General features: G+C 39.8%; 1 protein-coding gene across 1 annotated transcript in view; it reads left to right on the top strand.

Annotated features, from left to right (window-relative positions):
* The first annotated feature begins 592 nt into the window (after positions 1–592).
* FRMD4B (FERM domain containing 4B) overlaps positions 593–27,890 on the top strand; it is a 161,047-nt gene continuing 133,749 nt past the window's right edge. Inside the window, exon 1 of the mRNA XM_032212079.1 lies at positions 593–754. Within this exon, the coding sequence (XP_032067970.1) occupies positions 593–754 (162 nt within the window). The remainder of the gene's footprint in view (positions 755–27,890) is intronic.

Consider the following 27,890-nt stretch of genomic DNA (forward strand, 5'->3'; position numbering starts at 1 on the left):
GGGTCTCAAACGCCGCATCCTGCCGGGGTAGAGTTTTCCCCACGGAGGGCACCAAAGGGAAGAGTATTGAATTGCTTGAAAGGGCTTGTTTGTGGCTCTCTTGCACGCGCGCTCAACCGCCCGCACGCCCCAGAGTGTTCAACGTTCAGATGAGGGACCGGGGAGAGGCGTGCACTCCAGAAATGGGTTAAACGTGTAATTAGAGCCCCACGCTGGTAGCTCCAGAAGCTTAAGGGAGATTTATTTTCTAAGCTGTTCCGAAGGGGCACAAGGCTGCTCTCTGTGCGTTCCGAAGTCAGTTGGAACCACCGCAGCCGTTGGTCGGAGAGCCACTGCAGCCGTTGGCCGGACTTGAAGCCACGCCAGTCTGCCCAGGAAACAGGGAGAAAGGCGAGTTTGTGTCTGGATGGCTTGACCTCACACACCAAACACAAACACACCCCATCGCCACCCTTTTCCCGTGCTGCGTGGTATAAAAGGCGCCCTTCGCAGAAGTTTGGAGCTTTTTTTTTTTGTCAGATATCTGAGAGACTCGAGGAAGGGAGCAGCGTGGCTCGTTGGACTGAGGCTCCGAAGCAGCCGATCGGAGACCATGGCTTCAGTTTTCATGTGTGGAGTGGAAGATTTCCTTTTTAGCGGCAGCCGTTTCGTCTGGAACTTGACCATCTCGGCGCTCCGGAGATGGTACGCGCAGAGAGTGAGGGGCTGCCACCAAACCCTGAGCACGTGGTGTGGGGTGAGGGACCTTTACCAGGTAATCCCATTTTTAGCGATTCAGGTTGGTTGGTTGGCTGGTTGGTTGGTTGGTTGGTTGGTTTTCTGATGCACAGCTAGAATGAGGGAAAGAGGAAGAGCAGAGGCTCCTGAAACTGAAACAGATTGACCAATTCACCTGTAGGACCCTCTTGAATGAAAGACCTGCCTCGGATCTCTGCTTGAAAGACACATAATCTGCCTTCGGATTTATACTTTCCATGTTCTCTTAAGACAAGCTGTGAGGAGGTCTTAGGTTTGAGGATCCGGATTGTTGTTGGGGGCAATATGCTGACTCTGTAAACCGCTTAGAGAGGGCTGAAAGCCCTATGAAGCGGTATATAAGTCTAATTGCTATTGCTATTGGGTTCCCCATTTTATTTACCGTATTTTCACGACTATAAGCCGCACTGAAAATCCTAAAATTTTATCAAAAACCGGCAGTGCGGCTTATAACCCGGTGCGCTTTATGTGTGAAAAAAGATCGAAAATCTCTCCCTCCCGACGCTCAAACTTGAAGCTCGCAAGCATGCACACGTCCCTCGGGTCTCTCCCTTCAACCTCGCTACTTTCTGAGTCGGAGCAGAGAGCCACCCAGCTCCCAGCCCCTATAGACTGGGCTGTTCCGTCACCCCCGCCGCCGCAAGAAGGGACGGCAGACCGGCGCAGCCCTTCAGGATTTGCCGGCGCCGAGCACCCCATCTCCCGGGGTGGCGTGGCTGCGCGGGGCCGCTCAGCGGAGGAAGGCGGCCGCCTGGCGGGAGAGGCTCGGCCGAAAGGTGCCGGGGCTGGAGCCGCAGAGCCAGGCATGCCTTCCGCCCGGGAAGTCCTGCCCCTTCATCCCCGAAGGCCGGCGCGCGGTGAGGGGGGCCGGCGTGGAGGCGGAAGTACTTTGCACATGCTCCACGGTCGCCGCGCTCTCCGTCCCAGCCTTCGCCGAAGCCGGCGGGCTGCCTCCCGAAGAAGCCGCCGGAGCGTCCCAAGCCAGAAAATGCCCCAACTCGGGCAGACGGAGTTCCAGTTGCAACCTGCGCACGTGATTCGATGAGGAACCAAGGGGAGCCGGGTCTCTGAGCGCGGCTTATAACCCGGTGCGCTTTATATGTGAAAAAAGTTTTAAAAATTAACATTAATTGATACTGCGGCTTACAATCTGGTGCGGCTTATGGTCGTGAAAATACGGTATGTATTTTAGTTAGTTAGTTTGTCAAACATGTACGGGGTAACAGGTATAAGTATGAACATGGACATGAATGAAGGAAATGAATACCAATAAATGGGAACAGTAGGCACGGTGGTGCGCTTATGCACGCCCCCTTACAGACCTCTTAGGAGTGGTGTGAGGTTAGAGGTCCATGGTAGACAGTTTAAGGTTCAAGCTATGGGGGTTAGAGGAAGTAACAAGGGAGTCGGGTAGAGCATTCCCTACCTTATTTATTTACAATTATTAATTGGGATTGAGTCTGCTTTCTGTCTCAATGCCATTCATCAAGTTTGCCATCTTTTGCTACTTAAGGTGTTTAACCTGAATTAATGGGACTTGTTGAGCTTTCATCAAATAAGCATGCAGTGAGTGCTAAATGCAGTGGCGGGAGAAATTTATTTTATACTCCCTAATCCTTTTCTCCATCCTCCTACAAATTATTCTTGTTTCCAGAGTAATAAATTGTTTCAAAACATCTCATGCTCTTCCTCTTTTTCTTATCCCATTTGTGGTTATTTTACCTAGTCTGAAGATTGGTGATCAAAAGGTAATTACTTGGAAAGGAAAGAAGTAGAATTGTCATTTTTATTCAGCAACAGTTTCCTATTATTGGGTCATATCAGTCCATAAGATCCTTTCAAATTAACTCTTTTTAAAATAGATCATAAATCAGATGTCAGTTTGAGCAGTCCTTGGTGTTCTCTGAATTTGGCTGCTTTCTTGCAGATGTTTCATTACCCAAACTAGGTAACATCATAAGTGCACTGTTACCTAGTTTGTTTGCAAGAAAACAGCCAAGCTCAGAGAGCATCAGGGAGTCCTCATTTTAACTCTCAACTATAAATATTCTCCTTTATCAAATGTTCAGGTTCTATACAATTTCCATTAACTTCTGTGACAGTGTATATTTCCATATGTGTGTGTGTCTTTGGCTTTAAAACAGAATAATTGGTGGTTTAGAAAGGAACTTTTTGAGATTATAGAACTTCTAGTATTTGGTGAAAACAGGTATGTTGTATCCTTATGGAAATAGACGATTTAGTCAATGCTAATCAGATAAGGATGCGGAAATGGTCTTTGATTTTTTTTAAAATCAGAATCATTTTTTTCAGGATGTGACAAAATATAAGTTTGCAGTCCTACATACTGTATATAGACTATATAGTGTAAACACTCTAGGTGAAGTCAAGTGTCAATCATATTGTTGCCTGGACATGGATGTCTTTATGTAGTCACTAACACATATGCTCAGTTGAAGGAAATTTCTGCCTTTAACTTCCCATTATCAGACACATGCTAACTAGTAAGTGAATTAGAGGCTTAAACAAAGTTGAGAAACCACATAGGACACGATTTCTGGAATATACAAGTGATAGTGTACCAATAAGATATGCAGAGATAGATGGATTCAGGTCCTGAGAAAAATGTAAAATTCTAAAATTGCTTACTCAGAGGTGACTCTCTTTGTACAGGTAGTTGCTGGGTTTTGATTGGACTAAAAAAAAAGTTATTAATGACTCATCCTTGAAAATTCGATGGCTGCACCACCCTTTGGATGTGTGTTTACCTCTCGGGTGGTTGGCAACTAGCTTGTATTTATGACCAGTCTCATGGTCATAAGTTCAGCAAAAAAAAATAAAGTCAATTGGAAAAGCTGGATTCGGACTCAGAATCTTGTGATTCATTTAATGACCACAGCAACCTGCTTAGTGGCTGTCATAAAATCAGTCATCGTTACGTAATGATCAAAGTTCCTGGTTCAATTGTGGTTGTAAGTCAAGGACTGCCTGTAATGTATTATTGTTTCAGTTATTATTTTGTTATATGTCTGTACTGCCAGAATAGAATAGAATAGAATAGAATAGAATAGAATAATAGAGCTGGAAGGGATTTTGGAGGTCTTCTAGCCCAACCCCTGCGTAGGCAGGAAACCTACACCACTTCAGACAAAAGGTTATCCTATCACTTCTTTAAAACTTACAGTGTTGGGAGCATTCACAACTTCTGGAGGCAAGCTGTTCCACTGATTAATTTTTTAAACTGTCAGGGAATTTCTCCTTAGTTCTAGGTTGCTTCTCTTCTTGATTAGTGTCCACCCATTGCTTCTTGTCCTGCCCTCAGGCGCTTTGGAGAATAGCTTGATTCCCTTTTCTTTGTGCCCACCCTTAAGATATTGGAACATTGCTATCATATTACACCTAGTCCTTCTTTTCATTAAACTAGTCATACCCAATTTCAGCAACTGTTCTTTATATAGTATGTTTTAGCCTCCAGCCCCCTAATAATCTTTGTTGCTCTTATTGTAAGTGCAGAATAAATTAAACTACTACTAATGCTTCCTTCTCCAGTGACTCACTGGTGAAGTGCCTAATGCTGGGAAAGATTGAGGGCAAAAGAAGAACGGGACGACAGAGAATGAGATGGCTGGATGGAGTCACCGAAGCAGTAGACGTGAGCTTAAATGGACTTCAGAGGATGGTAGAAGACAGGAAGGCCTGGAGGAACGTTCTCCATGGGGTTGCGATGGGTCAGAAATGACTTCGCAACTAACAACAACAACAAATATTTGTTTTGCGACATTGTCACTAGAACAGAAGAGAGAGAAGATAACACATTCAAGAAAAGAATCCCCCAGTGCATTTTATCCTCTTTTATATGGGTGCGCTGAGGGATCCCCCCCCCCCCGGTAATGCTATCCTTCTGTAATCTTTGTCCAGATCTGGGTCAGTTTTGAACTTCCCTTTTCTTTTACCAGCTTTTGCTCTTCACTAAATTTGATTCAGTTTTGTTCTGTTATCAGAGAGTTTCCATCCTGATGTGCAGATGGAAGACATAAGTCTTATTACATTTTTCTTTTCAGTATTCTCTTGAGTTGAAAAAAAGCAACCAGAAACCATATTTGTACTAATTTTAAAATTGCTATTTTACACATCTCTATAAGCATCAGACGTTTTACAGTTTATCTAAAGAGAAAATTAAGCAGATAGCCTCCATGTTCTTGAATTCAGCTGTTAGGTATTGCTCCATAGAATTGATCTTCCTAATAGAGAACTGAAGAGATTTGAATGATTGAATTGAATGCCCACCCATGGATCTCTCAAAGCAGGTGTTTCATTGTAAGGCGAAAAAGTTAAAACTTTCCCGGTTGTTATTCGCAATAACAAAAAATGAGTATACCACCCAAGATGACTATTCTCTTCCAAGTAATCAGGATTAGCAAAGAACAGTTAACAGATTTATGTAGAGCAGGTTAAAATCAAGAGTAAGACTCAACATTTTTCAGAATTCAAAAGAAAGAAGCCCAAAAAGAACAATATTTGTAGCTCAGAGTTGAAATGAGGGGTCCTTGGTGCTTTTTGAGCTTAGTTGTTTTCTTGGAGATGTTTCATTATCCAAAGTAGGTAATATCAGCACTAAAGTACCATGTTTCCCCGAAAATAAGACAGGGTCTTATTTTCTTTTTACCCCCCCCCCCCCCCGAAATAAGCGCTTGGCTTTATTTTCGGGGAGGACTTATTATTTTTGAGATGCAGGAGTTGGCGAGCGTGGTCACCTCATGGCTACTGCTGTGTTGTGATATTTTGGGGAAGGGGTTATTTTAGTGTATGCGCTCAAAAGCCCGATTGGGGTTTATTATCTGGGAAGCGCTTATTTTCGGGAAAACAGGGTAGCACTGAGGATGTTACCTAGTTTGGGTAATGAAACACCTGCAAGAAAACAACCAAGCTCAGAGAGCACCAATGACACCATCGAAGAGGAGGAAATATGATAATGGAAAACTTGGCCCAGAGAAGACTTTGCAGTCCCAGCAGAGTCTTTTACAACTCAGTAAGAGTTCATGCTAATAGTATTAGGATTTGGCTCAACTCCCAAATCCAAGGCTGAAGCTTAGGAATCTCTAAGAATGTTATTTATATACACCTCATGACACATTTTCCTAGAAGAGATTACTTTTATACTTTGCAAATATTCTCACACTTCTCAGTGACAATTTTGTTCCCCATTAATATTGGCTTCTCTGGTTTCTATAATACATTTAACCTGGCATCAAAGAGATGTTCAATATTCAATGCTTCTTATGTTTAGATATTTACTAATGCTAAGAAACAGTTCAGTTAATGCTTAAGATCATTGCAAAGTGTTTGTGCTGATGTTTCATTCATGAAGGGATGGCCCAAATCTATCACTTATCTGAATCTGCTATGTCTTTAAACAGTTTGTGTCAGCTTAAACACTTGTCCTGATCAATCACTGCACAGATACAGAGTTAGAGTGGTGTAAATGGTAAGATTGAAATAGGAGAATAAGAAGGGAACCTGGACAGGTATAATTGGAATTAGCTTAAATAAGTATTGGCATAGATGTAAGGATATATGAAAGTAAGCATGTTTATATATACAAAGCATCCTCTCCAGTGCATTATCAACTGATGGTCTGCCACACTGATTCTAGAAAACTTTTATTTTGATAGGAATGGTATAAACTTTATTTTGGAGCATACCTCTGAAATGTGCTTCAAAAAATATGGACCTTTCCTAAATTTGTTTGTTTTCATTATGAACATTTAAAACTACCTTAATGTCTTGTTTCTTTTGTTGAGAGTGAGTGTCTATATAGCGTCTGTTAAAAGTCATATGTAGCCCTACTGTTATTTGACATTCTTTGGCTATGGTTTTTCTGCAAATTAAAGCAGGGGTGTCAAAATCAATTTCACTGAGAGCCTCACCAGAATTGTGTGTTACCTTAGGTGGGCGGGTTGGCATGGCCGGGGTGAATGTGGCCAGCGTGGTCACTCATGTTGGGGGGCATCTGTGGTGGCCCGTCTGCCAGTGAAAACGGAGCTCGGGAGGGCTTTCCATGGCTTTCCTAAGTTCTGTTTCCACTGACAGAGGCACCATGGGCCGGTCCTTCACTGTTTCTAGGGTGGCCCCATTTACCAGATCTAAGCACCCCATGGGCTGGATCCGCCTCCCAAGCCTTGATTTTGACACTCTTGTGTTAAAGCTTTTTTTTTCTAATGAAAATATTCGGTACATGCATGGAAATCACTTTGGATAGTGAGATGGGTAGCATGTACAATAAAGAAAATAAATGCAGTCCGAACATTGTAACGTGCATCTGTTGTATTATCCTGAAGCAATGCCCCCAATTAAAGACTAGAGGGGTGAAATTAATGATGTCCATATAATGATGAATTGGAACAAACTTATACTAAAATCTGGAAGATTGATTCTTCCAGGTCAGATGGAAGAGAAACTACCGTGGAAATTCTCAAATTCAGAATATGAACTCAGAAATGTACACATTTTGCTGAATTACTAACTTGGAACAGAGGAATAAAAGCGGAAATAGCCTACAGCATTTCTGTTTCCTGTAATTCAAATCTAGTTAGCCTGGACACCTGCAATTTTATGTTTCCTTTACTACTCCACCCTGAATATATTTGCCAAAATAAAATTGCTCAAAAAGGGAGAATGTCTTTACAATGACACCCCCCCCCCACCCCCCGAATTAACAGAAAAATTATTAAGGCTTCAAATATCCACACTAGAAAGACAAATGAGTGTTTAAAAGCTCACAATTTCTTTCAAACCCAAAACTCTGATTTGATGCCTTACAAGTCTATCTTGAAAAGCTTGATTTCTATTTATGACTGGATTGGGTTATGCTATAACTTTTTAAAGTCAATTAGTTAATAATATATTAAGTAATCTTTAATTAATTTATTATGATATACAAATTAGAATTCTTTTGTCATAATTCTGAAAAAAAGTTTAGTTTTCCCTAATGGGATTTGTCCAGAATTGATACTAAGACATTGTATATAAAATATGTTTAAAATTATTTATGCTAGTATAAATATAATGTAAAACAACATCCCTAATCAAACAGAAAAATAAAACTATAAAAAAGATTGAGCAAGTAGAGATACCATTACAACTTAAATTTCTACGGAAAATAAAAAAATATTTTAACCTACAGTATTTCCAAAAAGAGATATACGGTAATTGGGAGTAGGATTTAAAAATAAATACTACTAGCAATTTTGAAATAGGCAAAGGAGCAATTGAGTAATGGTGTGCTGAAAACTCATTTTCAATTTTCAGACCATTTTTCTTTATAAAAAGTGGTTCTGGTTTTCTGTTTCTTTCACAAAATATTATCTAAATTCTTCTAATAACATTCTTTGTCACAAGCTGCCTTGCTGCTATTATTGTTTCCTTCCTTCCTTCCTTTTCTTCCTTCCTTTCTTTCTTTCTTTCTTTCTGTTATACATCTCTTCATTATTCTGTAACCTCCCTCATTTCAGTGCTATTTCCTGATCAAGAGAAGGAAGTTGATTCAGGCCATGAATGCAGTAGATTGTTGGAAACATGATTGTACAATAAATAGCAGGATATTCTAAGGCAGCACTTGGACACGTCATAAATATCTCTGATGAGAATTTTGCCAAAAATCTTCTTTAAAAAAAATAAGATTTCCCCCCTCCCCACTTCATCTAGTTAAAAATAATTGAAACAAAGTGCAGAAAAATAATAATAACCCAACTTTAATCTTTATCAGGTTGGAATACTTTTTGGATTAAATTCACTGCAGGACTGCATAAGCCCCCACCCATCAAATAGGGCTTATGGGGTATCTGGACCATGAATTTTATAGAGCTCTAAAAGATGGCATCAAGCTTGCACTTGCCACTTCTGTTACAAAAAAAAGATTGCACCTGGCATTTTTAATTAATTTTACTTTGCCATTCAAGAGTACCTAAATGAAAACTGTAAAACTGCAGTGCAAGGCTAAAGGACCTGTAAAAATGCCAAAGACAACTCGTTCTCTTCCAAAAATGAAATTTATTGAAAGCAATCTTGTCTGTGCCAAAGTTCTTTTTCCTTTAGTAGATGAGCAACTATAAATCATAAAAACACAATATTAAAATATTGAAAACAAAAACAGCAACAATAACTTGTCTTACCATTTTATGATTAAATTAGTTTTTCTCATTCAGCTTCCAATCATTTCAGCCAAGTATATTTCTACCTCAGCTCGTGAAATAACATGTTTTGCTCCTCGATTTTTAAAAAAACAAACATAAAAGATTGAATGAAATAAACTTTTGTAGTTGCTCCTCCTTCCTTAACGGCATAAATTCCATTTCCTGACTGAATTTCATCTCATATCCTTAAAGGCACCACTATGCCAGTTTCCAAATAGGCATTCCTTTATTCATTCGTTTTCCATGTGTTTATTGCTTCATATTTTCTGGGCTAATGTTCACAAGAGCTATTAAATTTCACATGTAAAAATCTTTGACTGTTTTCTTAACAAAATTCAGTTTGCACTTTGTTGTTTCTTTTATATGTATTGGTTTTTCCCATCTCAAATACATTGGATGATATAGAAAGTGTAATTAACTGCACCCACCCATTCCAATTCTGTAGAAAATATTTTAAGCATCTTATCAATTCTCATCATTTAGTGTTAGGTTTCTGAGGGATAAAAGCCAAACATTGTATCAAAATTTCACTGAATCATAAGGTTGAAAATGTTTTTAGGAATTTAGTCCAATCTTCTGCAGGGCAGGAATCTCAAACCATCATAGAAAAATGTCTAATTCTTGTTTTGAAAACCCATAACAACCCCAGAAAGCAGTCTATTTCTGGTCAGAAATTACGTTTTATTTCAAATTTGAATTCTCACTAAAGATTTCACCCACTATCTAGTCCTATCCCCAGCCAGTATAGATAATAAATCTACTCTGTTTTGTCTTGTGACATCCATTCATATTGGAACACTGCAGTCATGTGTCTGTTTGGCCATCTCTTCTTCTGACCAAACATACCTACGTAATTCCTTTAGCTGATTTTCATATGATTTAGCCTCCAAATTTTTTCTATCAGTACCTAGGTAGGTATTTCTGCATTATTTCAAGTATTATCCTTGTATTGTGACAAATAGAACTAGAAACTGTATTCCAGTTGAAGAGTGACTAGTGTACATACAGCAGACCAAGAAAGAGCATTGCTGGCTCCTTCTTAATCTGTGGTTTACCAGAACTTTGCAAATATTACTGCACTTGCACTGGAGATCTGTCAGTGCATCAGACATTTCCTACCTAAGTGTAGTACCCTACATTTATCACCATTGAACTGCATTTTGTTGGAAAGAGCCATTGGCTTTTTCCAACAAACTCTGTCAAAATTTAACTTTCCAACAGAGTTCCTCGAAGATCCTATCAAATCTTGTTCCCAGATTCTGAGGTGAGAGCATTCCCTTCACCCCAGCTTTATGTCATCTACAAATTTGATGAGATCCATTTTATCCCTTCATCTAAGCCATTAAATAAAAATGTTGATGTGCAATAGACCTGGTACATAACTCTTAGATTCCTCACTGCACAGCTCTCTCCATGTAGTCATAGATCCATGAAGGCTCACATGTTGTATACAGCTTGTCAACCAACTGCAAAACCGATGTGATAATTGGACCACATGGTTCTATTTATTAATAAGGAGGCTATGGTCATCTTTATCAAATACCTTACTGAAGTCCAGGTGTATTCATTGGCATTTCCCTTATTCCCCCACCCATCCGCCAAAAAAAAAAAAAAGCAATGAAATTTGTCTGGCACAGGCTCTTTTTAAGGAAACCATGCTGTTTTCTGGTAAATATGCTTTCCCAAACCTCAGTCCAAATGGTAAGTCTCCAGAGAGTCCATTCTGAACCCTAAGCAATCAAGTTACATTCTTTTTGATTGACAGCTAATGATCTCAGAAATTGGACAGCTCTTTGACTTTGAATATTGTGGCTCTTCCCAGAAAGATCAAGAATCAGCCCTAGTGGAGTCTTGCTTGATTTATTTATTTATTAAAGATTTTAAACTGCCCAACAGTGAAAGCTATCTGTGCAGTTTACAGTAACTGTAAAAAGTATAATTCAAGGAAATATACCATAAAAGCAGGAATAAATGTTCTTGCTGAATAAAAAAAGGTGTGACAAAGATGAGAGATATTCTCATAAGTCTATTGAGCTGAAGTTGAAACTATATTTCAAGATCAGTATAGATACTGAAATTGTGATAAAGTCCATTACAGGTGCTTCAGTCTGTCAAGATGTCAGACAGTGAATCCTGAACTAGCTGCTGATTCGGAATATTTATTTAATTAATTCATGTACTTAGAATAACAGAGATGGAAGGGACCTTGGAGGTCTTCTAGTCCAAATCCCTGCTTAGACAGGAAACCCTACACCACTTCAGACAAATGGTTATCCAACATCTTCTTAAAAACTCCCAGTATTGGAGCATTCACAACTTCTGGAGGCAAATTGTTGCACTGATTAATTGTTCTGTCAGGAAATTTCTCCTCGGTTCTAAATTGCTTCTCTCCTTGATCAGTTTCCACCCATTGCTTCTTCGGGTGCTTTGGAGAATAACTTGACTCCCTCTTCTTTGTGGCAACCCCTGAGATATTGGAACACTGCTATACTTTTATTTGCTGAGGAGTCTATGCTGCTCTTGTTTAGCAGAACATTAGTAGCTTTCTGATTTCTATCTTTTTGCATTGAGGGAAAACACATTGAGTTTTGAATTTTCCCTCTGATAATGTACTTGGAACAGAGTAAAGAAGCAAATGAACAGCTGCTAGGTTTTAAATCTTAGCAACTTTGACAGGTCCATATACCCAAAGATGGTTCTCAAAACGAGGTAAACATTTTAGGAGCCTCAGAAGGTGATACACAAAAGCAGAGACATTTTACTCATTTCTTTTTTGCCCTTTGGGCACTATTGAATTGAATTGAATTGAATTTATTTCATTTATATGCCGCCCTTTTCCCCAAAGGGGACTCAGGGCGGCTCACAATCCAAGTCAAGGGAAGGGGTACAAATAAAGAATAAAAAAGACGAACAGAACAATACACAATTTAAAAGCACACAACAACCATACCATTCGAGGGGGGGGGCAAAAGCTCTTTAGCCCCAGGCCTGTCGGAATAGCCAGGTTTTAAGGGCTTTGCGGAAGTCCTGGAGGGTGGTGAGGGTTCGAATCTCCACGGGGAGCTCATTCCAAAGGGTCGGAGCAGCCACAGAGAAGGCTCTCCTCCGGGTGGTCGCCAGTCGGCATTGGCCGGTAGATGGAATTCGGAGGAGGCCTAATCTGTGGGATCTAATCGGTCTATTGGAGGTAATTGGCAGCAGGCGGTTTCTCTACTGGTTTCCATCAGCTTACTTTCCCATTAGTTACTTTAAGAATCTTCTGCTGCATAATGGTTCAGTAACCCGTGCCTCATGAGCCATATATGACTCTTTCATCCGTCCGTTGCAGCTCCCTGTTGTCGGTTGGTGCCACAATTTTGAGAGGAGCTTCCTGTTGGGGGGGGGAGCATAGCGAGCCAGGAGGAGACTCTATGACAAGGAGTGGGTTTTCCAATCGGCTCCACAATTGATGGGCTTTCAGTTAAGATAGGTAGAGGAAAAAGGACACCGCACTGGGAGGAAACTCTATGGTGGGGGATCCAGACTTCCAGTTGGCAGAGGAAAAAGGATACTATGCTAGGAGGAGACTCTATGGTGTGGGAACCAGACTTCCAGTTGGCAGAGGAAAAAGTACACCGTGCTAGGAGGAGACTCTATGGTTGGGGAACCGGACTTCCAGTCAGCTCCAGAATTGAACAGCTAATGATTCCAGTTAGGATCTTTGTGGCTTTTTGAGTGTTTAAGGCTGCCAACCCCTGGACTAAGACTAAGGAAAGTCATATTCAAATCCACCTGTGTGTAGTTTTTGACTTATAGTCATTTGTTTAAAGACCATTCAAAGTTACAATGGCATTGAACAAAGTAACTTATGATCATTTGTCCCACTTATGACTGTTGCAGCATCCCCATTCTTATGTGATCAGAATTCAGGCACTTGGCAATTGGCATTTATTTATGATGGTTGCAGTGTCCAGGGGTCATGTGATCATCCTTCTGACAAGCAAAATCAATGCGGAAGCCATATTCACTTAACAATGATGTTTCTAATTTACCAACTGCAGTGATTCACTGCAGAGTGAATTGGCAAGAAAGATCATAACATGGGCCAAAATTTACTTAAGAACTGTCTTGCTTAGCAAGAGAAATGTTGGGCTCAATTGTGGTCATAAATCGAAAATTACCTGTATAACCATGTAAGCTGACAGGTGAATTTGACTAACTCACTGCCTCCACTTCAGCTTTTCCATATAGGATTGCAACTCTGAGAAAAATTAAAAAAACAGTACTGTATACACTATTTTGAGATGATAGATTCACTATGTATTAAATAAATATTGGAATAATGCAAATCTGCCAAGGATCATTTTAGTCTTGTGATAAAAGTCATATGTTCACATTGTGATTAAGGTAAAGATTCCCCTCGCACATATGTGCTAGTCGTTCCCAACTCCAGGGGGCAATGCTCATCTCCGTTTCAAAGCCAAAGACCCAGCGCTGTCTGAAGACGTCTCTGTGATCAAGTATGCTGGCATCACTAAATGGCAAAGGAGCACAGAATGCTGTTAACTTCCCACCAAAGGTGGTTCCTATTTTTCTACTTGCATTTTTACATGCTTTCAAACTGTTAGGTTGGCAGAAGCTGGGACAAATGGCGGGAGCTCACCCCATTTGCAGCACTAGGAATTCGAACCACTGAACTGCCAACCTTCTGATCCACAAGCTCAGTGTCTTAGCCACTGAGCCACTGCGCCCCTATCACGTGTGATTACATGACATATAAACATGTATTTCATCTTATACACTTCTCTAGTCAGAACATAGTTAGAATTGAAATGCTTCCAAGCAAAATCCCCAAGAGATGAGATGCAGGATGAGGTACAGGGACTCCAATATTGGACTAACATCAAGAAAGATCCAGTTGCTAATCCACTTTCAGCCACTAGTGCTCTGAATGACTTGTGGGCCAGTTATTCTCCTCAATCCAGCTGTGGAAATAAATAGGGGAAGGGAGCATTAGCTATGACAATTTGAACACCTGAAGAAAAGACAAATCAATAAATCAGTCTTGTTATAAATATTTGAATACAAATTGAAGTAACTAAAATGTGGATGCAATGGTGGATACAAATGTGGATGTGTATTATTGCCATGATAAGATTGATAATAACTGAATTAACAGAATAACAGAGTTGGAAGGGACCTTGAATGTCTTCTAGTCCAACCCTCTGCTCAGGCAGGAATCCCTTAACCATTTCAGGCAAGTGGTTATCCAATCTTTTCTTAAAAACCTCCAGTGTTGAAGCACCCACAGCTTTTGGAGACAAGTCATTCCACTGATTAATTGTTCTAACTGACTGGAAATTTCTCCTTAGTTCTAGGTTGTCCCTCTCCTTGATTAACTTTAATCCATTGCTTCTTGTTCAGCCTTCAGATGCTTTGTGGAAAAGGTTGACACCCCCCCTCTTCTTTGTGGCACCCTCTCAAATATTGGAACACTGCTATCATATCACCCTTTGTCCTTCTTTTCATTAAACTGGACATGCCCAATTCCAGCAACCATTCTTTATATGTTTCAGCCTCCAGTCTCCTAATCATTTTTGTTGCTCTTCTCTGTGCTCTTTCTAGAATCTCAACATCTTTTTTACAATCTTTTCACATAGTCTGAATATGTGAAGATTTAATTCCATTGGATAGGTTTCCCAAATAACTATGTCCATTAAATTTAACATCCTCTTTAAAGTTTTACCTGGAATAAAATTAATTTTGTGCCTTCTTAATATCCTGTTCAAGCAAAGCCTACATTCTAAATTGTTAAGAGGGAGGGATTTCATGTCATAATTAGCCATTAGTAATTCCACTCATCCCCTGTACAGATGGTGACAGGCACAATCTCATTCACTATAGAGAGGTTAATACTCTGAGTTGTGGGATGAATAATTTATTGTATCCCATAAGCAAATATATGATATATACACTTTTTCCTTTAATCTATTACTTACTTGGATTACTAATGTTACATATATCTTTCAATAGAAAGATTATCTCCATGATAAAATTGATAAGATTTGAGTCTGGGGAATCTGTCTGTCTATCTATCTGTCTATCTCTGTCTATCTGTCTGTCTGCCTGCCTGCCTGCCTGCCTGCCTGCCTGCCTGCCTGCCTGCCTGCCTACCTACCTACCTACCTACCTACCTACCTACCTACCTACCTACCTACCTACCTACCTACCTACCTATCTATCTATCTATCTATCTATCTATCTATCTATTCCATAACTCTGGAATGCCTTGAGCAAGGCGTTCCAAACTTAGTACACAGATGACTTACTCTCTGGAGAAAAATACTGTGGGGGTAAGGCACCCCTAACACTCCTCGTGGTGTGTGTTCTGTTAAGATACAGCCTGGCTCTCCAAATCAACACAGACTGTGGAAACTTCACACTGGACTTCAAGCATCTTGCAGTGTGTGCCTCTCCATTCTTCCTCCATACTCTGGTTCCTTGGTTTCCAAATGACATGCAAAAGTTGCTCTCATCAGAAAAGAGGACTTTGGACCACTGGGCAACAGACCAGGTCCGTTTTTTCTTTAGCCCAGGTAAGACGTTTCTGATGTTTGTTGTTCAGGAGCGGCTTGACAAGAGGAATACGACATTTGAAGCCCATGTTCAGGATCTGTCTGTGTGTTGTGGCTCTTGATGCACTGACTCCAGCCTCAGTCCACTCCTTGTGCAAGTCCCCAACACTTTTGAATGGCCTTTTCCTGACAATCCTCTCCAGGCTGCTGTCATCCCTGCTGCTTATGCATCTTTTTCTTCCACACTTTTCCCTTCCACATAACTTTCTATTAAGGTGCTTTGATACAACACTTTGGGAACATCCAACTTCTTTTACAATTACCGTTTGAGGCTTTCCCTCCTTATGGAGGGTGTCAATGATGGTTTTCTGCACAACTGTCAGGTCAGCAGTCTTTCCCATGATTGTGATTCCTACTGAACCAGACTGAGACCATTTAAAGGTTCAGGAACACTTCATGGCTTAATTATGGCTTAATTATGGCTTAATTATGGCTTAATTATGGCTTAATTAGCTGCTTAGAGTGGGACACTTTGAGCCTAGATTATTGCACCTTTTCACAATATTCTAATTTTCTGAGATTGTGGATTTGGGATTTTCATGAGCTGTAAAACATAATCTTCACAATTATGACAAATCACGGCTTGAACTATCTTGCTTTGCATGTAATAAGTCTCATATATTAGTTTCACCTTTTAAGTTGCATCACTTTTGCACGATATTCTAATTTTTTGAGTTTCACTTGTATATAGCTTACCAGGGCAATTGCAGTGTATAAAAGGAAAAAAATTATCTGCCAGAATGAAAATGAGAAGAGATTGCAAAGCTTTAGTTATGCAGATTTAATGCTAATAAACTAAATGAAAGTTGAAGATAAGGCAGAATGGAAGAAATGCAAACTCTTAAGTCAATATCTTCTTTTCGAGCAGTCCTATACACCAATTTTCCAACTTCTTTTGCATATCTCCATACACTCACCCACCCACTGACCCACCATGCTCATAATGATTGTGACAAGTAGAATGCTATCGTTATTAACTTCTGAAATGGAAAGGATTAAGGAAAGGGAAGGCAGTAGCATAAAAACATAAAAAACATTTATTTGGGGGATTAATAAATAGGATATGATTTCAACAAATAACTTCCACTTTCCGCTTTATCTTCTGGTGCTTGTCAGAACATTCTCGTAGTCCTAAGATGTATTTGTGAGAGATACTGAGGTAAAAAGGGAGTTTTTTTATTTAATTGAGGTCCTTCCTAGTTGCATCACCTTCATTAATTTCCTGTAAGAAATTCTGCCTCACTATCTTGGTGTTCCCATAAGGCATATATATTCAGACTGTCTCTCGAACTGGATCCCACTTCAGTGATAAAGCACCTAGTGTGTAGATAGAAGGTCACACATTCAGCTCCTGGCACCTATAGATAAAGGTGACAAATGATGTGAAATGCAGAGTTGATTATGCTGCTGCTAAGCTAGATATGCAATTGTGACTTGATTGGAAAGAGTGAAATAGTTATTATTTTGTAGTTCCTTTATATATTTTCAGTATTGACAAGTCACAATTACTCAGCCACTGGAATCAGAATATGGGTGCAACCTCAAATCAATGTGTTTTGCCATAGTTCAAGCAGTAACTCCTTAGAGAGAACAAGGACATCAATTTGATTTCAGTGTAGAGTATTTGGCCTCTAAATTTCAGCTAGCGAGGCTCCTGTTGCATCTTTGAATGTTTGTTGTGCTATAACTTTTAAGTAGTTGCACTAACTTAAAACCATTGCAATAAGTATATTAGTATTTATATTAATATATCAGTAGACACTTGCTCCTGGCAAGGAAAGCTATGGCAAATCTAGACAGCATACTAAAAAGCAGAGCCATCACCCTACCAACAAAAGTGCGTATGGTCAAGGCTATGGTTTTCCCAGTTGCAATGTATGGCTGTGAAAGTTGGACCATAAGAAAGCCTTAGCGCCAAAGAATTGAGGCCTTTGAACAATAGTGTTAGAGAAGACTCCTGTGAGTCCCTTGAACTACAAAGCGATCAAACCGGTCAGTCCTAGAGGAGATCAACCCTGACTGCTCTTTAGAAGGCCAGATCCTGAAGATGAAAGTCAAATACTCTGGCCACCTAATGAGAAGGAAGGACTCACTGGAGAAGAGCCTAATGCTGGGAAAGATTGAGGGCAAAAGAAGGGGACGACAGAGAATGAGGTGGCTGGATGGAGTCACTGAAGCAGGAGGCGTGAGCTTAAATGGACTCCAGGATTCCTCCACAGGAAGGCTTGGAGGAACGTTGTCCATGGGGTTGCGATGGGTCGGACACAACTTCGCAACTAATGACAACAGCAACCTTTGTTTTTAAAACACGAAAGCTAAATTGCAGATGAGCTGTTGAAGTCATCTAATCACTAGAAAATTGCCGCAGAGAAAAAAATAGAAGCCAGATATTGGCAACAAAATGTCCACCTGAGCCTTCTTTGTATGCTTGGCTGACACTGGATCTCTATTTTCTTTTATGGCAGTAAAGGTGCAGGTGCTTCACAGGCAACTGTGAATTCTCAGAAGAAATCAGCAATCATAGCATTTAAATTGAGAAATAGTTTCCTGCCAGAGTGCTTGTCTTTTGTTCAGCGAAGAAGATGTGCCTATTTTCTGGACTTTTGAATTCAATGGTGCCTTTCTGTGTTTATATCTGTCAAATTTGTTCCAGGCATATCATATGTGTATTTCGTAAAAAAAAAAAAAAGATTTATACAGCCACCCCCTTGCTGTCGCAATTCTGGCTAACATTGAATAAAAATTTGTTATGGCATCTAAGGGCAGCCAACCATAACACTATCATATGACCATGATTTGCTACACTTTATGCCAGTTTCTGGTATTTTGATCTGGTTTCTGGCAAAAAAAAAAAAGCCCTTTAGATAAATGGATTTGCTTAATGACTGCTGCGGTAACTTAAGGACTACCACATTCACATTGACCCCTTAATTTCCCCTTTCCAAAAAGGTGTAAAATTGGGCACAGTCACATAGTTACCTGCTTAATTGCTACAATGATTTAACGACCACAATTCCAGGCTCAATTTATAGTTGCCAATCAAGGACTACCTTACAAAGCAATTTGCTCAGGAACTGTAGTTCGTTTGTGACTTTTGGGCCTAGAAATGGCAAGACGCAAATACATTTATCTCAGTGAAACATAAGAACAATATATGGCTTTTTTTGTTTTTTGTTTGATTGTTATTTTTCTATGCCAATCTTTTAATATCTTGTGTTCCCTAGCTTATTTTGAGGGACTTTTGTTCTCATTCTGTTATCAAAGCCATCAACACTAAGGTCATTTCCTAGTTATTAAATGGTACCGGAATAAGTTTGAAAAGTCCTTGCTACAAAACTCCCTTGTTTCAAGGAAAAATCTACGCAAAGGCTTAGGAGAGAGAATTGTATCTTTTGCTGTTCTTTTCAAAACTACCAAAGGATATGATCTGGAGGTAAGAACGTTTATATACAATTGTTTTGTTAAGTTCCATTAGTTTATTATTTTAGGGAGGCTTTAATTAAATAAGAAATATCATTTCAGAATTAATAATTACAGAGAATAAAATCATACGTCAAAAGACAGCAAACTGAAAGTAAACATTCTTGATTTTCCTTATATTGAAAGAATTGCTGAGGGAGGGAGGGGGATACAATTAATCAGTTGCATGATAAGGCATTTGTTTACTCTAGCTGCATTCATTCATTGATATTGGGAATGTTATTTATTTTGAACCTACTATTCATTTCCTTTTCTACAAATACTGATTTTCCTGTCAAAATATTATACTTTGGAAGCTGATAATAAGTCACAGTTAGTTTTGATTTCACAGATAGGTTTGGCTATGTACCTTACAATGTTGGAATTGGATTGTTGGATTCCTTTTCAGGAATCATTTTATTGAAAGTAATTATATAGTGATCTCCCAAAGAAGGATAAACAACAAATCATCGGAGCAAGTAGCCCTTTTCAGTTTGCAACCATTAAGAGTCTCATGAAAACTGCTTTTCCTTATTTCTGTCTCCTCCCATGCAGTTCTTGGTTTTAGAAGATACAACAAGGGCAAGTGTGGAGCTCATTAGAAAGCTTTCAGAAGGGACATTTAAGGGATTACAAAATTTCAACCCTGTCAAATCTATTATTTGTGTGCATATGTGGGTGGATGAGAGTGTGTGAAAGAGAAAGCCAAAAGCAATCAAATCCTGTCCAGTTGAAGATTTCTCTCATGTTCATAAAAAGCAATTTTCTTAGGAAAAGAACAATATAAAAGTCCTGTTATAGAATCATAAATGCATGTATTTAATAATAGTAATAATTTCTTAATGTATTTTAGTCCAAAATTTGTTTGACTTTCTCGACTATAATTTCCAAAGATAATTTCTGTGGGAAATCTAATATTTCTTAGCAAACTATTCATAAACCAAATAAAACATATTGGTTATTTGTAAAAAGAGAAAATTACCTTGCACCTAGGACACTGGAATGATCTCAATTTCAAATATCCCAACAGATTTGTCCAAATAATAGGGGCTATAATTACCATGAACTATTAATATAATTAGAACCCTCTAGCTAGAAGATGTACAAACTTTCTGAGACTTTCATTGGAAGATGCCTAGAAATAAAGTTAACAAATTAATACTTTCTACTAATCCTGTTTTTCTTGTTCAATTTACGTGGAGATGGGTGAAAAATTTAATTGCAAAGCTGAGAATAGTTTCCCTGAATATTTAGGCTGTTTTATAACCAAGCAGAGGCAATATTTCTATTCTGTTACTATAGGAATTATCCAATCTCTTGAGATTACCCAGCAGATACAAATATAACTCTTTGGAACAAAACATGCTTGGGAGCATTTTTCCTTGTAACTATGGTTTGTAGTGCAGATATCACTGGATGGGCTGTGGACCAGCTCTAGATAATTCCAGAATTAATGCCATGATAATCAGATGCACACCAAGTATTTTACTGGCTCTTGTGCAAATGACCAGGAGCATTCATTAAGTTCAAAGTATAGAAGACTTTATTGTTGCTACCTAAACATAAGAATCTAGTCAACTAACGGTCAGTGTTAAAGTGGCTATAAGTAAGGGTCAATGGTATTCACAAGGGGCTGGATTTGCATCTCTTGTCTATGGAGATTCTCAGTCATCCAGGTCATGAATGTCCCAAAGACATACTGGACTTTCTGGTTTTTATTTGAAGACATTTCGCTTCTCGCCCAAGAAGCTTCTTCAGCTCTTGGATATAAGTGAAACGTCTTCAAAGAAAAACCAGAAAGTTCCGTTGCCTCTTGAAAAAGCACCATTGGGACACTTGCATCTCTTATGCAAACAAACACACAAACAAATATGCTATTTACATACAGTATATATAAAATAGAAAAAATATTGCAAGACTCATCAACTCTCTTTTTATTTCTGTGCTTCTGAACAATGGCATTACTGTGCTCCTTATTCCTATAGATTCCTATATATTTCATTCAAATATATATGAATGAAAGGGAAGATGCAATGGAAGGCAAGTTGATTTCAGTATGTATATTTTAGATTGTACGCAACAGGCCACTGGTTTTCTTTTGTTTCAGAAAACCATTTTGTTACACAAGGCCAAAATAAGAAATACAGGAATATTATTGTTCAAATAAAAAGAGAGTTGATGATACTTGTAATATTTTTTCTTTGTCTATTTCCATATTTTGCTAACATACTGCAATACAAACTGATATACACAAAATATATCTTTGTATTTCTTGTGTGGGTTACAACTTTAATGACAAAAGAAAGAAAGAGATATGATGGTCCTACAGTATCTATTGGGAGATTAGAGATGCTCTTTAGTGCTGGGCATGATTTGTGATCTGTCTGTGACTAGCTGCTATCCCCATTCAAAGAAACCGATCTATCTGATTTCTCCAAATCGTGAAACATATTACAGGTTTTTTAAAAATATATGTAGCATAGCTATTAGAAGTAAAATAAAATTATGCAGAAGCAGTATATACATTTATGCATTTTTTGTAGCACTCTTTGATTCATCTTGGTGCAGAAATTGTTCCAGGAATCTTCAGTATTTGCGAAGACATTTTATTTTATTTTATTTGTTTTGCCACCTCAGCTACAGAAACCAGCTTGTTTTTTTCTCCCCTTGGCCTGTTCAAAAGCTCCGAAATTCTTCTATATATATATAGTATATATAAACTGAAAAATACTGAATCAAACTACAATTTCATTGGATAGTTTTGAAACCATCCCAAAATAACTCACAGATCAGGCCACAGTGAATACTTCTCGGCCAAAATAACTGTGGAAAACCTCATCCCAAAGGAATTAAGTTACAGTTGCTCTTCACAGAACACTGCTAGTATTGGAGAGAGATACTAGTGGTCCAGCAGAAGACAAAGTTCACCCAAGTTTCCTACTTGTAGCTCATTTTAACTATGATTCACCAACCATCCCACCCAAGATATTTTCACATTTGGTTGCAAAGAGGTCTGGCTTGCCCACAATTAAATAAACCTGTGGCTGATCTTGCTTTGACCTCTTCGGTGAGCTGGGGCAGCTTGGAAAAAAGGCTAGAAAAGGTGGCAAGGAGCAAACCGTCATTCGCCTTCTGGTACTTGTATCTGGCCACATTGCACTCATGACCATTTATGGTCAAGCATTCAAAATCTAAAATGTGCCCAGCAATAGGCCCCTAACAGTACCTGTGATTAAAGCGGTGTGGTTTCATTATAGGATATTACGCAATGGCTAGGCAATGAATTACTGGAAGAGAAATGAATCCTGACTATCAGAGTCTACCAAAACGAACCTATCGACTCCCAGAACCGAAGGGTGGGGGGTCTGTTGGAAGAAAATTGCAAGATTACATGCCAACTCCTTTCCTGGTATTATTTCCTTTTGGGACTCAATCCACCTCGATCTGAGAAAATGTTGTTTAATGTTGCTCGTGGGAACTTGAACCCTTGCCAAAGATGGCTTTTGCCATAGATGAGTGGGGCTTTTATCTTGGGCACCAAGCTGAGTGGCTGTATTATTACTATTTGGTTAATCTTTGGTGAGATTCACAGCCTTTGGGGCTGGCTGGTAGCTCAACAGCTCGAGTCCTAACCAAGGACCTAGGAACTATTAAGGTTTCTTATATTCAGCTTTTGACTTAGTTGTCTTTAAAAGGCCTCCTTTATTTACTTCCTTAATCATTGGTTCTTCACTTTTCTGGATGTAATCATTCAAGCTGATTCTTTCTTCTTCCACAGTCTGCTTTACTTATAGGAGTCCTCAACCACCCTTTGCTCTTGGTAGATATAATCGGTAAATATCACTTTTAGGGTGCAAAGCATGATTCATTGTCATAAGCTTCCTTGTTTTTCTGTCCAAATTGTCAATTATTCTTGCAGAGTATCGAATCACAGGTGTAGCCCAGGTATTTATGGCTTTTATGATGTTTTCTCCACTCAATTTGAACTTTAACATCTTGCGAATTCATGAATGTACTTGGTTGAAATTAATTCCTTGACTTTATTATGCATTAAGTCAGAGGCCTCTAAAATCCCCAAGTACTTGTAGCCTTCTTCTGGTTTTACTGCCATTATCATTTCTTCATTCTCAAGTTCTATTCCATCATCTTCTATGACCTTGCCTGCTTTGGTTGCCATTGTTGCACATTTGTCAATTCCAAACTGCATACCAATGTCTTGGCTAAATTCTTTTGTGCTTTCAGTTAATAATAATAAATTCAGTTCAGCTTTTGTTTTACCAAACAGCTTCAAATCATCCATGTACACCAAGTGCGAAAATTTCAGTCATTTCTTTGCAAGTTCGTATCCACAGTTCACCCTCTTCAAAATGGTTGTCAGTGGTAGCATTGAGAGTATAAAAAGTAGGGGTGAAAGGGAATCACTGTGGAAAATGCCCCATTTAATTTCAACTTCACCCAGTTCTTCTCCATTAGCCATAAGCTTTGCTTTCCAGAGGTTCATTGAAGTTGCACAACTTTTTTCTTAAGATATATGATGTTCCTAGTGGCGCAGTTTTCTGCAGTTCCACTGGTATTATTGCAGTAAGCTTCAGTTTATTGATGTGTTTTGTAAAACATGGTACCAAGTGCCCCATTGGCAATGAGTATCACTATTACAAGTTTCTTCCATAACCGTGTAGTTTCAATGGCCAGGTTGCGATATTTGGTGATTTTTTCCAGTTCTTATTCTCCTGGCACACTAATATCAATAAATAATTCCTCCTCTTCCTCTTCCTCCTCCTCCTCCTCCTCCTCTCTTTCTCCTTCTCCTTGGTTGCATGGTCACCCTGATATTTAGACTGGTATTGGAATTTTTGTTCTTGCATTGAGTCTTTCCCAAGGACCTGGGAGAGGCAAATGTGGATGTTTGACAGTGTTAAAGCTATTGTTGCAGGATGTAAGCTGCCTTTTGTAATTTCATAGAAAAACAGAGTTGGAAGGGACCTTGGAGTTCTTCCAGTCCAACCCCCTGCTTTTGGCATTAAACCCTACACCACTTTAGACAAATGGTTATCCAACATCATCTTAAAAGCTTCCAGTGTTGGAATGCTCACAACTTCTGGAAGCAAGCTGTTCCACCGATTAATTGTTCTAACTAATTGACTGATGGTGATTTTGCCAATGCCAATGATGTTCAGTTGGTGACCAGATGTTTTGGAATTGCACCAGGGGTGGATTCCGGCAGGCACTATTGCTGGTTTGCTTGATGTGCATTGTGCACGCTTGATGAGCACCCTGCATGAATGCACAGTGCAAATAAAATTGTTCTGCGCATGCGCAGAACTGAAAAACAAGATGGCACCGCCGCCACCCAGGGAATCGGTTTGGGGGCGTGCAGGTCTGGGTCACTGCCGGTTCCAGTGACCCATTCTGCCAAACCACAACTGGTTCAGCCGAACCAGTCCGAACTGGTAGGAACCCACCATTGGATTGCACACAAAATATTATTATTATTTGCTTCCTTTGGCCATAGTCATTCTATTTCCAGATTGTTGTATTTTGTCATTTTCTCCCGTCCTTTCTCTTCTAATCTACTATCTCCAGATATGGCCATGTCCACTATTCAGACTTTTTTCCTTTCTTATCAACAATTGTTAAATCTGGAATGTGATGTGGTAGGTGCTGGTCTATTGAATTCTAAATTCATCTTCTTCATTCTGTAGTACTTTGTCTAGTTCACAGGTGTATTGTGATGTATCACAATTTTTTTTTTGCCTTTACGGAGCCAGGATGGGCATGATCTGTGTGTGATGCATCTGGTCTGCCAGTTTCTTCACCCTGCTGGGCCAACCATTCCATGCAACAAAGGCAGGCAGCTCTATCAGCAAGTTCCTAGATGAGAGAAGAACTGAAATCCAAGCAAAGAAGAGAGGAGCAAAGTGGTATGGAGTATGGAATGCTTCATAGGGGAGTGGGGAGATAATCTAGGTAAGAGGTCCAGCGTAGGCCATGTATGAGTGTGTCTCCCTCAGGAGTTGAAAATCTGACAGAGCCTCCTAGGGTGTATCTCCCTTCCCCTAGAGGCACCCCATACTTTTCACCTGGGACTCCATCCACTGAATGAACTGCAGGATCACTTAACAACTACAACCAGAAGTACCAGGATTGCAATTGTCAAACAAAACAGTAATGTGGGCAGCCACATGATATCTCCTTTAATGAGTCCTTTGTGCAACAACTAAGATTTTGATCCCAATTATGGTTGTAGAAGTGAGGAGCACCTGCACTGAGTGGCTTCTCCTCCATTGCTTGGGTTCTACTAAAGGGGCAAGTTGTAGAGTGGTAGCCTTGACAACTATTCTCTTAATTCATTGGGAGTCTTTTCAGCATGTGGGTCTCGAGATAGAGGATATGTATGTAGAGCTACAAGCTGCTTGCTTGATTTGGCTTTTGAGTGATTAAATTGACCAGAATTGGACTGAATTCAATGTTAAAGGTGGTGATTGGAATTTTCTTTAGAATAAGACATTTTCCCATATCTGTAGGTATAGGCCAGTTCCAGATATTCACTTCCTCTCTAAAGTAATTGAGAGTAATTGCTTTGCAACTCTAGGTATATTTGGGTCAAACTTACGCTGATTCAGTTCAGTCAGGGCTTCAGCCAAGATCTGGAACTCAGTCTGTTTTGGTCACCTTGGTGGATATCCTACCTTGGAAACTAAGTGACAGGAGTTTAGCCACTGCTGGTTTTCCTGTAACTCTCAACAGCTGTCAATGATGGCATTCTTTTGAGTAAGCAACATGCTTGTATATTGCCTACTTTTGATCATAGTTTGGATGTCGGGAATAAGGCAAAAGAGTTGTTTGTAAAGAGAAAAGTGGACTTGGGGGAAAGCGTGAATTCTGTTTTAGATAGGACTGTTCTTTCAAAAAAAGCAAGTATGCAATCTGGAAGCCATTTATCTTACCCTGCCAGTGCCAGTTCACAGGAGGTAACCACGATAAAGAATTTGTGAAGTTACATTAATGGGTCAGCTGTATCCCTCTCCCGAGTTCGTTGGATTTAGCAACATTTATTCATAAATTGGTTACCTCTAATCCTGACTCCATTTGCCCAGGTTCGCCTGGTACGCCAGTTGCGGCCCTACCTGAACCGGGAGGCTCTCACAACAGTCACTCGAGCCCTTGTGACCTCTAGGCTGGAATACTGCAATGTGCTCTACATGGGGCTGCCCTTGAAGAGCATCCGACGACTTCAGCTAGTTCAGAACGCGGCCGCGCGAGTGATTATGGGCGCACCACGGTTCGCCCATATAACACCAATCCTCCGTGAGCTGCGCTGGCTACCTGTTGATCGTCGGGTGCACTTCAAGGTCCTACTTACCACCTATAAAGCGCTCCATGGTAGTGGATCTGACTATTTGAGAGACCGCCTCCTGCCAATTAGCTCCCTGCGTCCCATCAGATCGCACAGAGTAGGCCTCCTCCGAATTCCATCCGCCAGTCAGTGCCGACTGGCGACTACGCGGAGGAGAGCCTTCTCAGTTGCAGCTCCGACATTATGGAACACCCTCCCCGTGGAGATCCGTACCCTCACCACAGTCCAGGCCTTCCGCACAGCCCTGAAGACCTGGCTATCCCGTCAGGCCTGGGGATAGGATTACTCTCACCCCGCCCGAATGTTGAATGAATGTTGTGTTTTTATGGATAATTTTCTTTTATTCACGATTTTTTTTCCTTTAAGTCTTGTCTTGCACCCCCTTCCCCTCACTATTGTAAGCCGCCCTGAGTCCCTCCAGGGAAAAGGGCGGCATATAAATTCTTAATAAAATCTAAAAAATCTAAATCTTTATGTGGAGCAACCCTTGAAAAATATTTGGAAATGGAAACAGGTGCAAAATGCTATAATATGTCTAGGCTGCTTACTGTTGCAGTGTACGATGATCACATGATGGATGTGTGGAAAGACCTCCTGGGCAGGGGCGGGTTTCTACGTGAACCGGTTCGCTCTCTCACATGTTTTGGGGCCTGTCATTGGTTGCACATGCACAGTTTGCTGTTAATGGTTGTGCGCATGTACGAAGACCATTAAAAGCTAATAAACAAGATGCCAGCAATGGCAATGGAGGCCGGGAAATCAGCTTGGTCACTTATACCTTTAGTAGAATGGGTAGCAAAATGATACAGATTTTACAAACTTTGCAGATGGTGTTGTTAGCTTAAGATAGAAAACATTGCTTTAACTCCAGTACAATAGTTGACTTTTGAGCCTGCCTCACAGGAGGGCTGGGAAGAAATTGAGACAATTTCATGGGGACACAGCAGAATAAAATGTTTTGCATATTTCTATCATGGTTAGATGAAAGTGAGGAAAGTTCAAAGCTACCCACATGTCATGTGCTAGTCATAAGGAAAGATGTGAGAGATTAACAGGGTTAAGAAGATCCTGGCAAATTTGCTAAGCTTTGTGTAAATTAGGTAGTTAGAGAGAATAAATTCACTCCAAATGGAGGATGAAGATTTTTATCTGCTGGTAGCCATCAACCAAAATTAGGTTATATGAGTTTGATGTAATGAATTTTTAAATTTAATCAAGATAAAGCTTTTCTGCAGAGATGCTCTTCCTTTTCAATTAAGAGTGAATTAACCTGGTTTATGCTCTTTTTTGTCTGCCAACAGGATTAGGTTAATATGAAATAAACCATTCTTAAATCGGACAGCCATTCATTCCAGAAGAAGCTTAACTGCTTTAGCTAAATAGCTGGAGGTTGGGTAGATTCCTTTGGGATCTTTAAAAATGGACATGAGATTATTTTTTTTTAAGTTCCATATGAGATGTTGAAAATTTAAAATTGGCATGTATTGCATCTGCCCTTTAGCCCACGATCTC

This window comes from Thamnophis elegans, chromosome 2, assembly GCF_009769535.1.
Source record: "Thamnophis elegans isolate rThaEle1 chromosome 2, rThaEle1.pri, whole genome shotgun sequence".
Classification (NCBI taxonomy): domain Eukaryota; kingdom Metazoa; phylum Chordata; class Lepidosauria; order Squamata; family Colubridae; genus Thamnophis; species Thamnophis elegans.